This window comes from Xyrauchen texanus, chromosome 36, assembly GCF_025860055.1.
Source record: "Xyrauchen texanus isolate HMW12.3.18 chromosome 36, RBS_HiC_50CHRs, whole genome shotgun sequence".
NCBI classification, from domain to species: domain Eukaryota; kingdom Metazoa; phylum Chordata; class Actinopteri; order Cypriniformes; family Catostomidae; genus Xyrauchen; species Xyrauchen texanus.
In genome coordinates, this window is record NC_068311.1 from 17,824,760 (window position 1) to 17,840,756 (window position 15,997).

A 15,997-nucleotide genomic window follows, 5' to 3' on the forward strand; every position below is an offset into this window, starting at 1 on the left:
TGGTTAGGAAGATGGATTTTTTTTGTTACACTCTCATTAATAACATTTTGTTATTTTTTAACAAACAAAGTTACATAGTATAGCTTTAATAGTGAAAGTCAAGGTCTAGGACAGTGCTAAATCAATGAAATCTAGGCTAGATAAACAGTATTTGAAAATAATATATAATATATTAAATAAATAAGGCATGATGAAAAGTTTATTTTAATGTTCAAATCTGTTCGTTTGAATAAAAATCAACCTCTGGGGCATGAACGTGCCCGAAGTTGAAGAAACACGTCTATTCATATAGGCCTAGTCGCCTAGCCTTAACACATTTGAATAAGAGATCATAAAATCCCACTCCATTTATCAAAATGAGTCAAAAGAGTAAAGTTTAGCAACTTAGTCGTTTTTCTTGTCACACATAGTAACGTAACAGCAGAGAGTGCATGTGTGCATCCAGATTGAGTGCATTGAACATCAGCTCCTTATCCGTCACAGGTTTTGTGTCACACACCTCGCCACGAATCACTCGTTTTCAGGACTCTGTTTTTCCATTCAGTTCTAGGATTTACACTGGCGCTGTACAGAACAGTTGAGCTGGGAAATTTTGCACCGGCATCACCTGACGGAACTAGCGTGAACAGAATAATACATTGCAATATTTAAAGCCATTAAACAAATACATTTTCTCTTGAGAGCGAGTCCGGGTAAGTGATTTATTTACAAATTCTAAGTATTTACATTTTTATTAGGTCAGGGCAGCTGTTCAGTCAGACGAGGTCATTTAAGCAACATAAATACATGTTTAATCATGTCTATTACATTATATATACTTTATATAGGCCTACTGTTTGTGTATATAAAGGCTTTTAGTCACTTTATCTATAACTATTTGGCAATTAAGATGACAATTACATCTCAAGTAATGACAGTAAAAGTGAAATATTTTATATAAACATATAAACATATAAATATACATGTAATAAAATATGCAATAAATTATGAATATATAAATTTATTTTCAACGTATGCATGTAGTACATTTGTGCATGTGTTTTTTTTTTGTGTGTGTTTTTTTACAGAGATAAAACTACTAATACTTGTGGATTAGCCAACATACACAACATAAAGACCACAAAGCCAAATCCCCATGCATGTAAGCTCGTTAAACGTTTTTGTTTACAATAAAATCGTGTCATTAATAATCAGATCTGTTTCCCAAATGAGAGAATACTCACTATGGTAGATATTTTTTCAATGATAGACAATCATATAGTAAATTCCTCACACTGTACATATCTAACACAATCTGTGGATATGGTTTGTACTGAATGTGTATGTTTTAAATGGAAGAAGTCTACATTCAAATATTAACAAATACAGTACCTCACCAAAAGGTGTAAAAGTCACAGGAGTGGTGGTAATTTGTTCTACAAGTACGTCTTTTAAAAATTCTGATTATGTTTCATTGGTTACAATACATTCCAACAAGATTTCCATTGTTCAGGCTTTCTCCACAAGGCACAATCTACTAAGTCTCATGTGAACGGTAGCGTGATCCCCTCCTAGCTAGTGTTCTCTGTGGGACTGAGTTAATGATGTCTGTCTCTGACCTGGCTATTCACATTTGCTCTCTTGATTTCGCTCTTGCTTTTGCCTCTTTCACCGTGACTCCTGGGACTTGCATGTACCCATTCAATTCAATGTGTCAGAACAATGCAGCTTCTACAAGGAAACCAAATCCCAGCTTTTTACAAGAGCCCCAAATCCTAAAAAAGATCAATTTGACTAGGTAGTGGTCTTTCCTGAATGAGCATAGGGGTAGTTTGCATTTCAAGGATAATGTATAGGAAGACATTCTCCTTGAAGATTTCTCATTTTGCATGCATGGTGATACACTGTATGACTCAGATATTTTAGCTCTGTCTAGAACTGCCATACTTTGAACACCAGAAGCAACTGTGACATTAATTGTGAAAATGTAACCATGTTGTTTATCGCAATGAATGTGGATCAGGATGTACTGTACATTTCCTTTGCTACAGTCTTGAACAACTGAACAATTGTTCAATGACCAGGGTGCCAATGTGTCCTTATTTAGCCCTCCAGTTTAATAATAATAATAATAATACATTTTATTTGGCCGACGCCTTTCTAAATACCCAAGGACATCTTACATGTTTCGGAGGACTTAAAAATACAAATACATTTAAATTCATATTATGCTAATACATGTTACAAATATGACAAATCAGCAAAATGCTAAGAATGCCCGAAGAAAGCACTATAAAGAGTGTCAGTAGGGTAACTATGGCAATATAGAAAAAATGTTTTAAAGATTAAAAGCTTTTCTTAAAAAGATAGGTCTTTAACAATTTTTTAAATGAATTGACTGTGTCTGCCTGTCGAATGTAAGAGGGAAGGGCATTCCAGAGTCTTGGAGCAGCGCAACTGATGGCCCTGGCCCCCATGGTGGATAGACGGAATTTGGGGGTGACAAGTAGGCCAGTTGAGGAAGAGCGAAGGGAGCGTGTAGGAACATATCCTGATAGGAGGCCATAAATATAGCTGGGTGCAAGATTATGGAGTGCTTTGTAGGTGATGACGAGGATCTTAAAGTCAATACGTTAGTGCACAGGGAGCCAATGTAGAGTGATAAGGATAGGTGTGATATGATCAGATGGTCTGGAACCAGTGAGGATTCGAGCGACAGAATTCTGAATAAGTTGAAGTCTATTTAACAGCTTTGAAGGAAGACCGATGAGTAGGGAGTTGCAATAATCCAGACGAGACGTGACAAGTGCATGAATTAATGTTTCAGTGCTGGCTTGTGTCAATGAGGGTCTAAGCCTAGAGATATTTCGAAGATGAAAGAACGAAGCCCGGGTAAGTGATTTAATCTGAGATTTAAATGAAAGGAAACTGTCCAGAATGACACCAAGGCTTTTGACTTGAGTTGACAGAGGGACCGTGGTCTCATCTATGGTTAAATTTAGAGTTTAACAAATCACCACAAAATAGAGGATGTATTAAATGAGATCATTTATATTTAAAGATACTTGAGGCACCATTTGGGGTTCCTCAGATGCCACATTGGTGGAACCCTCTGGCCAACCTCTTGGCATCCTATAAAGGAGCCTCAAATATTCAAGGAACTTAAATATTTGTTTGAAGTGCCTCAAAACCTTTCCCTTATGATGGGTTTACTGAAGGAGCCATTGACAGCCTTTAGAGATTTAGCAGGAACTGAGTACACTGAAAAAATGACTAGTAAGATTTAAATAATTTATATTTAGTTTATTTATTTTTTTGTTTTTGCACACAGTTTTAAATGAAAAGTTGAATGGTATAAAATTAATAAAATCTACTTCATGACATAATATTGATGAACTTAAACAGTTCAGTTAATACAATAACTTTTACTTACAAATCTGATGTACATGCTACTTAAATAAACATAGTAAGATATACATTTGATATGAACATTTCACATTCTGAACTTTTCTTATAAACACACGTTAAATCATGTACCACATGACATATGGACACATGACTGCCTTAAAGTGAAGCTCACTGCATGCTATTTCATCTACTAGACAACATCACCTTGCATTTCTATCAATGGAAACAAAATACAGAGCTGAGCACGCAGACCTAAAAATTTGGTGCCCAAAACACAATGAAAGTAACAATCAACAGATCATTTTTTGATTGTTAATAGACTTGTTAACAGTTAAACCATGCAAGCTCATTAATTATTCAAGCTGGGAACATTTGCTTTAAAACATTTAGTAAAATGTACCATTTATATTACATTTACCAGTGAAATTTACTCAAATTAGTGAATAAATATGACAAGGTTTTCTACTTTAGGATTGATACATGATGACGTAGTTTAAAGGTAACAAACAATCATAAATAATATTTACAGTACTTATAAACTAAAGCATTCATTTTGACATGCTTGAATGGAGTACATATGTAAAATGTACTTAATAGTTTCAAGTTCACGCTTAAAATTACTCAATATAGAAAGTACTTAATCTTTACTGCTATAATTACTTGACCACAAAATAATTATAATAGTGTTTTTAGAAACTGAAATGGTACCAAGAGGTCTTCCAGTGGGTTCTGTCAGTGTGGCATCTGAGGAACCCCAAATGGTGCTTCAAGAATCATTTTATTTTTTACACTGTACATGTTTGATCTCTTTAGAGCTTTGGTATGGCAGATAAGACGTCTGATCCTGGGACAGTTTGTATTAATGTGGAGGACAGCCTGTGCAATGGAGGAACACAGCCACAGGAAGCTCCATTGCTAACCCATCTGAAGAAGGTGGAGAACCACATCACAGAGGCACAGCGCTTCTCTCATCTTCCCAAGCGCACTGCTGTGAGCCTGGAGTTCAGAGACCTCTCCTACACCATTAGGGAAGGACCATGGTGGAAGAGAAAAGGTCAGAAGATCATTTGTTACACATTTGGATCAATGTAACCATGCATACTATATTGTACAAACTACCAAACTTCTCTTTGGTACTAAACACAGTATGACTTGTAGTTATGAGCCATCTTAATTATAAACAAGACCTTAGGGGATTTTTCTCTTTACACCCAGGACAGAATGTCTTCATTAAACTACACTGTCATCATCATAAGACATTTACACCTAAAGACTTGTGTATGGTGTGGGAGTAGCGGAAGCTGAAAGTTTGTTGACACAACGAATGAAAGAAATTGACCATGAGTCATTCAAAATGGCAAACCTCCGGGGATTCACTGGTTGTAAAAACAAAAAAAAAACCCAAACAGAGCAGAGTCTACAGGTCAAAAGGGAAAGCGACAGAGTTCATAATAAAACCCGAATCTAATATATTTACAGTCCATCCATCCATCCATCGTCAACCGCTTATCCTGTGTACAGGGTCGCGGGGGGCTGGAGCCTATCCCAGCTAACATTGGGCGAAAGGCGGGGGACACCCTGGACAGGTCGCCAGTAATATATTTACAGTAAATTTCCTAAACAATGGAGAGATAGATTGACGCTCATTTATAAAGAAAGTTCACCCAAAAAAAAAAAATCTGTCAGCATTTACTCATATTGTTCCAAACCTGTATTACTTTCTTCAGTGTAACACAAAAGTTGTTAAGCATAATGTAAGGAATTGGCAGCCTTAATCACCATTCACTGTAATTGTATGGATTAAAAAGATGCATTAAAAGTGAATAGTAACTGAGGCTGTCTGGCCCTAACATTCTCTCTTGTTAGTCCAGAGAAGAAAGTCAGATATACTGATTTGGCACAACATGGGTTGAATAAATGATAGCAGAATTTTCATTTTTAATTTAGCTATCCTTTTATGGATCACTTTATATGCACTTTATATAAATGTGATATGCACTTGTGACACTTCCAGAAACTTCTAGTGAAGTAACTGTGCCACCAATCATGATGAAATGCTGCTCTAAATGTTCAGTGGAAATGTATGGGAATAAAGGAGCTAACCTAGCAGTACATTACTTCCCTGTAATATGACTGTAGCACTTGGGCTAATAAGCTGCTAATTAGGGTCCTTAGGATCTTTGAAATAAGTCAGTCTTTGACAATCCTGGGATTGTATTCTTTTTATTCAATGACACCTCAAAATGACTTTTTTTTTACATTTTTTTTGGTTACATGAGACCTTATGGGTTTTCACTGTAGTTGAAAGCTATCTGTTGAGTGGACTCATAGAAAGGTCAATGAGCAGACTTGAGCAGAGTGGTTTAATTAGCCACTGTAAAAGGTTTTGGAGCCTAATTCTCTCATCACATTTATCATTCTCTTTCTCACATTTCTTAGCTTTGGAGAAAATATGTAGTACAGTCATGGGGTTCATAGATTATACCATACTTCACATTTGAAGGGATTAACTGTAAGTGGACCATGCGCTACAAATGAGAACAGTATGACAGCAAGCATATATTTTGTGTCTTTGCAGGTTACAAGGCCTTGCTGAAATGTCTATCTGGGAAGTTCTGCAGTCGGGAACTTATTGGGATTATGGGCCCCTCTGGGGCTGGCAAGTCCACTTTGATGAACATCTTGGCAGGATACAGGTGAGGGTATAATGGGTGCACAACATTATCACATGGGATATATCAACATGTTGCTACCGAATGTTCCAGTTCCCTGATATCAGCCCCATTCTGCTGATTTACTGACATGAACCTTTTCCCATCAGACATTTTGCATCAATTCAAATGTATTTATGTTTTCCTGTGGCGCTACTGTGGACGGCATGGAAACAGAAAGTAATCGTGTTCAATAAACAATTTTGAGTGCGATTTCAAAGTTGCATTTTCGCTCTGTAATTACACTTTTCCTCCACTGATAGGGTTGGGTTAGGGGTAGAGTGAAAGGGATAGTTCACCCAAAAATGAAAATTCTCTCATCATTTACACACTTTCATGCCATCCCAGATATGTATGTATTACATTTTTCTGCTGAACACAAACGAAGATTTTTAGAAGAATATCATTACTCTGAAGGCCTATACAATAAAAGAAAATGGTGACGATATATTTTAAACTAAAAATTCACATAAATGCAGCATAAAAGTAATCCATATGACTTAAGTGGTTAAATCCATGTCCTCAGAAGCTATATGATAGGTGTGGGTAAGAAACCGATCAGCACTGAAATTATTTTTTACTAAAAATGTCACATTCTGAAAGTGAAAGTGGAGATTAATAGTAAAAAAAAAGGATTGAAATATTGATCTGTTTCTCAACCAAATTTATTGCATCGCTTCAGAAGACATGGATTTAAACACTGGAGTCGTATGTATTACTTTTATGGTGCCTTTATGTGATTTTTGGAGCTTCAAATGTCTGGGCACCATTCACTTGCATTATATGGACCTACAGAGCTGCAATATTCTTCTAAAAATCTTAGTTTGTGTTTAGTAGAAGAAAGAAAGAAAGTCAAACACTTCCAGAATTTTCATTTTTGGGTGAACTGTCTCATGCATTCCTGTTGACTGTAAAACACCCTTTTGGTGCCACTCTGTGGACATTTCACCCGGAAACTGCTTCCAGCTTTGTCCACTGGGGGAAGTACTTCTAATTTTACTCAGCACAGACCGATTTCAGCAGAAGAATTTTCAACTTACTATGACTGAATTCACAGCAAGATCTACCTGATGAATTTTCTGCACTGATTTTGAGGGAAAATCGGCAGAATTCTGTGCGAAGGGATTTAAACATAGTAAAATGTGTAAAATTGAGCTGAGAATAGTATACGCTTATTGGTAGCTGAAAACACAAGTTATTCAAAATATTTAATAAATAGACATGCAAGGGGTGGGGGATGTGTAGTACCTTTGTGAATGATAGACATATGCAAATTCCGTCAGGCCAGGTGATCATCATATGATGATATTTTCTCATGCTACTGGAATGTTGTTAGCAAAACTTTTTATTAGGGATAACACCCTGAGATTTAATGTCATATCTATTAAAGGGAAACAGGTATGACTGGGGAGATCCTGGTAAATGGAAAGCTCAGAGACCTCCGAACGTTTCGTAAAATGTCCTGTTACATAATGCAAGAGGACAAATTGCTTCCCCACCTGACTGTCCAAGAAGCCATGATGGTGAGTGTACATGGTGAACTATGTGTTAAAAGATGCCCCCTACTGCTGGTTTGTTGCTAATACACATTTTTGTATTAGAATGTGTTAAGAACAGTCACATGCACAAAAAAAAATGTCATTCCTAAGAGAGAACCTATTGAACTCAAATGGCATCACATAGATTTGTCCACTGTTTTCTAAGGTGTCAGCCAACTTGAAGCTCAATGAGAGCACAGAGCTGAAAAAAGAGCTGGTAGGTACAGCTCATAACCTCATTCATAATTGTCACAAATATGTTTTCCTACTGGAACTTTATCTCCTTCCTGTGTGTTTGTGGGTGCATAGATAAAAGAAATTCTTACAGCCCTGGGACTACACGAGTGTGTCCACACTCACACTATCTCTCTCTCTGGAGGGCAGTGTAAGAGGTTGGCTATTGCTCTTGAGCTTGTAAACAACCCCCCAGTTATGTTCTTTGATGAACCCACCAGGTAAAGATTTGATCTTTTTTTATCCTTAGAAACAAATAAAACCTAATGGAATTATTTATATGTTAGCTAGGGATGCACAGATACCGGTATCTGGTATCGGCCTCGATACCACATTTTCTAAAGTACTCGTACTTGTTAAAAGTCCCCCGATACCGGGGACCGATACCACGGTCTGAGAAATGTCTATGTTTGAGCGGCGTGTAAGGGGTTAATCACAGGCGCCGAGTGCCCGCCCCCAGGCCCCGGCTGCAGCTCAGAGCGGGGAGAAGTCGAGGCGAGACATGTCAGCCGTGTGGAACTATTTCAAAGTGAATGAAGACGACAAAACAAAGGCGGACTGCAAATTGTGCTCAGCGAAATTGTCCAGAGGAGGCTCAAAAGGTAGCGCATTTAACACAAGTAATTTAATCAAGCACCTAAAATCCCAACATGACAACGAGTACAAAGAGTTTACCCACGCTTCTAAACCAACACAACCCACGCTGCAGCAAACTCTTGCAAGACGAGATAAAATGTCCAGAGACAATCCACGTGCTGTGAAAATAACACAGGCAATTATCGAGTACATTGCATTGAGTGACCAGCCACTCTCGGAGGTAGAAAATGTGGGATTCCTGCGTCTCCTCCGTGTTCTGGAGCCCAGATATGATGTCCCAGCCGCCGCTACATGACTGACACGGAGCTGCCTAAACTACACGACTCCGTGCAAAAACATATCCACAGCCTACTGCAAGCCTCCTCTGCGTTTAGTTTCACCACGGATATTTGGACAAGCAGTGTTAGCCCTGTGTCGCTAATTAGCCTAACCTGCCAGTGGATAGACGAGAGTTTCACGCCGCAACGAGCCATATTACATGCGAAACAATTCCGCGGCTCGCACACCGGCCAGGCTATAGCGCATGTGTTTGAGGAAATGCTCCAGACATGGGGTATACCTAAAACATCAGTACATGTTGTGCTTCGTGACAATGCCAAAAACATGATTAAAGCCATGAATGACGCAGGGCTCCCAAGTCTCCCGTGTGCCGCGCACACACTCCAACTGGCTGTTCACGAGGGATTATTAGCACAGAGGAGCATAGCTGATGCTATAGCAGTGGGGCGGAAAATAGTTGGGCATTTTAAACATTCCGCCTTAGCCTACTCCCGCCTCGAGGGCATTCAGGGACAGCTCAACCAGCCAATAAAGAGACTGCAGCAGGACGTACAGACGCGCTGGAACAGCACGTGTTACATGCTCCAGTCCCTCATTAAGCGAGTGCTGGGGGTGTATGTGTCCGAGCATGAACTCCCTGACTATCTCACCGCTCACCAATGGGCTCTTATGGAGAAGACTGTTGCCATCCTCGCCCCCTTTGAGGAACTAACTAAAAAAGTGAGCAGCTACGACGCACTAGCCTCTGATGTCATCCCAGCTGTGACTGTGCTAGTGAGACTTCTAAACAGAGAAACAGACGAGGACCACGGCGTCAAGACAATGAAAGCAACCTTACTGGCAGCTGTCAAGAAGCGCTTCAGTGACGTCGAGACCAACCCACTGTACTTCATCTCCACCATACTTGACCCAAGGTAAAGTCTGTGTGCTATAGGTATTCAATGATAAACTACAGTACTAAATGTAAGATTAATTAATTCCATCTGAAATATTATATTATATTATAGTTTTGTAACTAAAATACACAAATACAAATGTATGCAATATATATATAATATGAAATATATTTCCCTTATTACTACCAGAAAGCCAAATGGCTGGCATTTGTGACAGTGGTTTAGGGGAAACTAAAATCTGTCCTATTTTTCCACATATTAATACATTCATGAATTTTGTTCAGGTATAAAGATCGCTTCTTCTCCAACAACACTGCTCCGTAGGCCAAGCTGCACCTGAAGCAGGAGCTGCAGATGATGTCCAGAGCTGAGGCAGAGGGGAGTCGGGCAGAAGCTGCAGAACCTCCTGCTAAACTGTTCCTCAAGGCCCAGGCCAGCACTAGCAGCTGTCTGGACACTGTATTTGAAGAAATCGCTAAGGAGCAGCCCCAGGCAGCACAGCCGCTGGCAGCAGGTGCTTCCATTGAGCTCGACACATACCTCGGAGAGGCCCCAAGCCCTCGTGAAGACAGTCCTCTGAAGTACTGGGGTGTCAACAAAATAAGGTTCCCCACTTTGGCTAAAATGGCCCATAAATACCTCTCAGCCCCATGTAGCAGTGTGGAAAGTGAAAGGCTTTTTAGCTCAGTGTCACACATTATAGATGAAAACAGAAACAGGCTGACTGCTGATAATGCAGAAAAGCTACTTTTCTTAAAAAAAAAATCCTGCCACTCACTTTTTCTAAATAGGCTCCATTAAGTGAGTCATCTTAGACTTGATGTTAATACCTACCTCAGTTGCACTGACTGCCACAGTTCTATGTTGGTGGATGTTGTTAGTTTATTCAAATATTGTGCACTAAATAGCAAAGATGTTTATTAATGCCCCTTGTGTTGTCCAAAGCGGCAGAGTTTACAATAAACTGGAAAAAATACTTGAGTTGCACTGTCACTGTTTAATTTTTTTTTAATAATTATTTATTCTGTAATATGTTGCATACAACATGCTTTTCATTTTAAATAAATGTTCTTAATTCCAAACTAGTCCCTTGTTTTTTTGTTAAATTATATGACTAAAGCTGTTACCTGTAAATTTAAATCATGTTTTTTTTATTAAGTACTCGGTATCTGTATCGGCGAGTACTGAAATGCAAGTACTCGTACTCGTTTTCCAAAAAAGTGGTATCGGTGCATCCCTAATGTTAGCAACAGTGAAATACCATTAAATTATAATAGGTTACTATTTAAATACGAAAATTCTGTCTACTTACTCACCCTCATGTTGTTCCAAACCAGTATGACTATCTTTTCAATTAGCCTCAGTCACCATTGACTTTAATTGTATGGAAAATGATGCAATGACAGTGAATGATGACTGAAACGTTCCTTTTTTGGTTTGGAACAACATAAGTGTGAGTAATTGATAGTATGATTTAAATTTTTAGGTTAACTTAACCTTTAAAGCTGCAGTATGGCATGGCTGTATTTGACATGATGAATTCCTGCTTTTCTGTGTTTAGTGGTTTGGACAGTGCATCCTGTTTCCAGGTCGTGTCATTGATGAAGTCTCTGGCACAAGGGGGCCGAACCATTATTTGCACCATCCACCAGCCCAGTGCCAAACTCTTTGAGATGTTTGATAAGGTACATGTCTGCAAATCTTTCTGGAATTCTAAATCTTCAGCTGTTGTGAATCTTTATCTGACTCTTTGATTCCTCTCATTTATAGCTTTATATTTTGAGTCAAGGCCAGTGCATATACAAGGGAAGTGTCCCATACCTCATTCCTTACTTGAGAGGACTGGGTCTTCACTGTCCCACATACCACAATCCTGCAGATTTCAGTAAGCTGACCTAAATACTGAAGTCCCCATGTTGTATACATATACTACACAAACATACAAAATGCTAATAATTTCCCCTCTGTTTTGTGTTCAGTCATTGAAGTAGCATCAGGAGAGTATGGGGATTTGAACCCAGTGTTGTTTGAGGCCGTCCAGGGTGGCATGTGTGCCCTGGAGGAGAAGAACAACTGTATCGACAAAACCACCTTAAACCCATGTGCTGAAAAATGTGTCAAAGTTAGTGATACTGGTTTCAGACTGCTGGTGGATAACATCGGTGACATTTACTTGCATACATTGTGGTCAGGATGTTTGTTAGACAAACCTGAAATTCATTGTGGTTAAAAAGCATATTATCTGCACAAGAAAATACTATACTTGTCTGATATGATGTAGCTGTCTATTTAATTCATGTTTTGATGGCAGATGGCTGCCAAAGACGTGATTTATGTACAATATTATTGCAAGCCAGTACTTGGCACAAGATTAGATGCACTGAAACATGCTTTAGGTAGTAAAAGCCATCTGGGGCAGGTGGTTTATGCTACATTACATAATCTTTTATATTTATTTTATTTAATATTTCAAATGCTTACTTCCTTCAGGACTCAGGACATGTTGAGAGCCATTCATTTGCAACAAGCTCTCTGACCCAGTTCTGCATTCTCTTCAAGAGAACACTTATTACAATATGCAGAGACCAGGTACTTGCTGTTGTATTCATGTCCTTGATACTTAATACTTTCCTTCACCCTTTGTGTTCAGGACAACATTAGACAACAAGGGGCCATGTCATGAGGAATACAATTTTCTTTGATATTTTGTCATGTAAAGGTCATTCTATTATAAAAAACATATTGTACATCAACTTAAAACATAATCCCCAATATAATAAAAGCATTTATTGAAACCAAGCTGCAAAAACAGCTTGTTCTTTACTTCGTGACTTCCCTACACTCCTTCCCTACAGGAGTGGTGGTGGTGTAGTGGGCTAAAGCACATAACTGTTAATCAGAAGGTTGCTGGTTCGATCCCCATGGCCACCACCATTGTATCCTTGAACAAGGCACTTAACTCCAGGTTACTCTGGGGGGATTGTCCCTGTAATAAGTGCACTGTAATTCGCTTTGGATAAAAGCATCTGCCAAATGCATAAATTTAAATGTAAATACATCATCAGTGCTGTATTCGAGGGGCTGCACAATGTTAGCCAATCAGAACAGTAGGCATTTACATTGAAGTTTAAAAAGGTGCTTAGGCCAAAGCCAAATGTTTCAGACAGAGGGCCAGAGACTGTGTGGGATATTATCATATAATACTAAATACTATGAGTATGTCATGACCCCTTTAAAGCAATAGTTTACCAGATTAACAAGGGTGTTTGAAATCATTCTTGTTTTTGCACCAGGTTTTGACACATCTGCGGCTAATGTCACATATATCTATTGGAGTGTTGATTGGACTGCTATACCTCAACATTGGCAACGATGCCAGCAAAGTCTTCAACAACACTGGTTTCCTCTTCTTCTCAATGCTCTTTCTCATGTTTGGAGCCCTGATGCCTACAGTTCTCACATGTAAATTAGAGAAGAACATAAGCTGTTTCCCAAGTGATGCACTATGCACTGTGCACTCACACTATGCACTCAGTGTTAATTTTCAAAGTGTAATATCATCTCAAATGGAACACTAACAGTTTTGTACAACACAGAAGCATTCTCCATTTTTCAGCTGACGGATGTGACATTTCGAAACAGGCAATGTGTTGCCGCTAGCTGTAGCATGTTAGCCAACCTCAGTCCAACACTTATATCAAAAAACTTTCATTTATCTAAACACTTAACTCTTTAGTACACACATTAATAGCAATGGTGTTGATGTCCAAGCATTGGGTTCAGTCGATAGATGCATTGCATTGTCAGTGCTGTCTTGTTCGGTACACAACGATATCATATTAGCTGTATAGTTAGATAGCTAGCAGCTACCTAGACTCATTAATCGTTTACATGACAGCAGGGCTAGGTAGCCGCTAGCATGCTAATACTTCCAAACTGTCTGATTTCATGACAGTGATTCAGTTAGCAAGTTTTGTGTATAACTTTACCAAAAACTACTTGTGTTTTTAGTGGCATGAACCTGTTTCGATTGTCTAGATGTAGAACTTAGGATAAATATAAAAGAAATTACTAAAAAATCTATCATCAATATCGAGGATTTGTTTTTCTTGAAAAACATTTAGATGATTTTATTGCCCAGCCCTAGCGTGGGATGATGGTAAAACATTAAACTCACATTTGCAGAGCATGGTTTTCACAAATGTTTCACCAGTTTTGTCAGACTAGCATCGTGGCCAGGTAAACCTGCTCCTTTAGGACAAGCCATGAACTTTCCACATTCATTTTCAGTGTGAGCGCTCTACTCACACTAATTACACAACAAAATGATGCAGAATAGTGCGGAAGTATGCGAATTGGGATGCATCTAAAGTGTTAGGGTTAGCCATGTCACACAGTTGATCAAATCGAAACAAGTCATGCCCTACATTCAGGGGAAGTGTTTTTTGATTTTGTCTTGCTTTCAGTTCCTCTGGAAATGGCTGTATTTCTGAGAGAACATCTAAACTACTGGTATAGCCTGAAGGCTTACTATCTGGCTAAGACAATGGCTGACATTCCATTCCAGGTGGGTGCCTGCCTAAGCTTTAGTGACTCTCTACTGTGTCTGATATAAGTTGAAGCAGTTGAGGCAGACAGCATCAGAAGGTTATATATAAATGAACTGTAGACAAAGGTAACCAAGGACTCTTATGGGTCTGTCATGGGTTTGTCCACTCTTTCTCAGGTCATTTGTCCCATCATGTACTGCAGTATTGTGTACTGGATGACTGAGCAGCCTCCAGAAGCAAGCCGCTACTTGCTCTTTTTGGCCTTGTCAATCTGCACAGCTTTAGTGGCCCAGTCTCTTGGGCTTCTAGTCGGTGCTGCCTCCACGTCCCTTCAGGTACTGAACATGCAATTGGGATTCCTTCCCATTTTCATATTTTGAAATATTTCATACATATCTTCTTTACAGGTGGCCACTTTTGTTGGTCCAGTCACAGCTATTCCAGTCCTACTTTTCTCAGGCTTCTTTGTGAACTTTGACACCATTCCAGATTACCTACAATGGAGTTCTTATGTGTCGTATGTCCGGTAAGCTTCTAATTTCTGAAAGAGTTGTACATGCTTTAATATGAGTGAATCTCCATTTTCATGTTTGGTTTATTGTGTTTATGCTAGGTATGGGTTTGAGGGTGTGATTTTGTCCATTTATGGAATGAACCGAACCGAGCTAGAATGTCCAGGGAGGGTTTGCAAGTTCCAGAGACCTGAAGAAGTACTGCAGTTGTTGGATGTTGAAGATGCCAAGCTGTACATGGATTTCATTGTCCTGGGGATTTTCTTTCTCATCTTCCGACTTGCGACATACTTAGTTCTTCGGTACAAAATAAATTCTGAGCGATAATATTTATTCAAGATGTGACCTTGCAATGAACTTGCATGGTCTCCAGCTCCTTTGGCCTACTTTCAGACTACACAGTAAACAATTTCCAAAGGTATCATTGTCTGCTCAGGAAGTTCAAATGTATTTTTTGATCATTGTGGTGTGCTGTCTTTCATTTGAACACAGGGAACAACAATTCTCTGGCTGAGTCTGACATTGTAAAATGTCTACAGAATATGGAAAAATGATACCCCTGTAGCAAGATCCTAAGTAACAAATATCATGTTTTTCAGTGTTACATTGTTGCACTACATGGTGTTTAAAAAATCTGAGTCATGCAGTGTTGCAATGGTAAATTCAAATGTGGCACTCAGTATGGCATTTAAATAAGGAAATGGTAATTTGCTAAACTTTCCCAATTTATTGTGGTGGTTCAAACTCTGGCTTTAAGATCATACCAACATTGATGTAAATGTTTTACTCAAAGCTGATAAAGTCACATTAGATTTTATTATGTAACAACACTAATAAGAATAAAGTTTTACATTTCGAGTTGACAACGCATCATTAGCAAATTGAGTTTGAGTTGAGCACCACCTTTATAGGATGTTTACATTTTGTATCATTGCACAAGTCTCCTGATAGGGTATAACTGAATGGTGAAAGGGTTTTAATTCAAATCAGATGGCTGTAAAGATACCACAGTGCCTGTGTTTCAATTAAATACCATTGTATCAATCACATTTTTTTTGTTTCATGCACTTCATTATAGATTTCTTTCTTTTCTTTCTTTTAAACTAGAGATTGTATGTAACTACCTGGTGCAACAGTATTTGTATTAAAACAAAGTCATAATTTTTTAGACCAACAACATACTATGTATATGTCAAAATACCAAATTTACTAAATGTATTTAGAAATAAAATTATGAGACCCATCAGCAGTGCAGTTTTTTGTAATTACAATACACTTTTCTGTGTAGAAAAC

At 38.5% G+C, this 15,997-nt stretch overlaps 1 protein-coding gene across 1 annotated transcript; it reads left to right on the forward strand.

The window, feature by feature from the left end:
- Positions 1-559: 559 nt before the first annotated feature.
- On the forward strand, positions 560-15,934 carry abcg4b (ATP-binding cassette, sub-family G (WHITE), member 4b). The gene is made up of 15 exons (XM_052107296.1): positions 560-692; positions 4,201-4,441; positions 5,966-6,083; positions 7,489-7,621; positions 7,803-7,853; positions 7,946-8,091; positions 11,204-11,327; positions 11,413-11,527; positions 11,622-11,764; positions 12,133-12,231; positions 12,936-13,104; positions 14,109-14,209; positions 14,369-14,527; positions 14,600-14,718; positions 14,806-15,934. Exons 2-15 carry the CDS (start codon positions 4,210-4,212, stop codon positions 15,029-15,031), a joined length of 1,935 nt encoding a protein of 644 aa, XP_051963256.1. The 5' UTR covers positions 560-692; positions 4,201-4,209; the 3' UTR covers positions 15,032-15,934.
- The last annotated feature ends 63 nt before the right edge of the window (positions 15,935-15,997 follow it).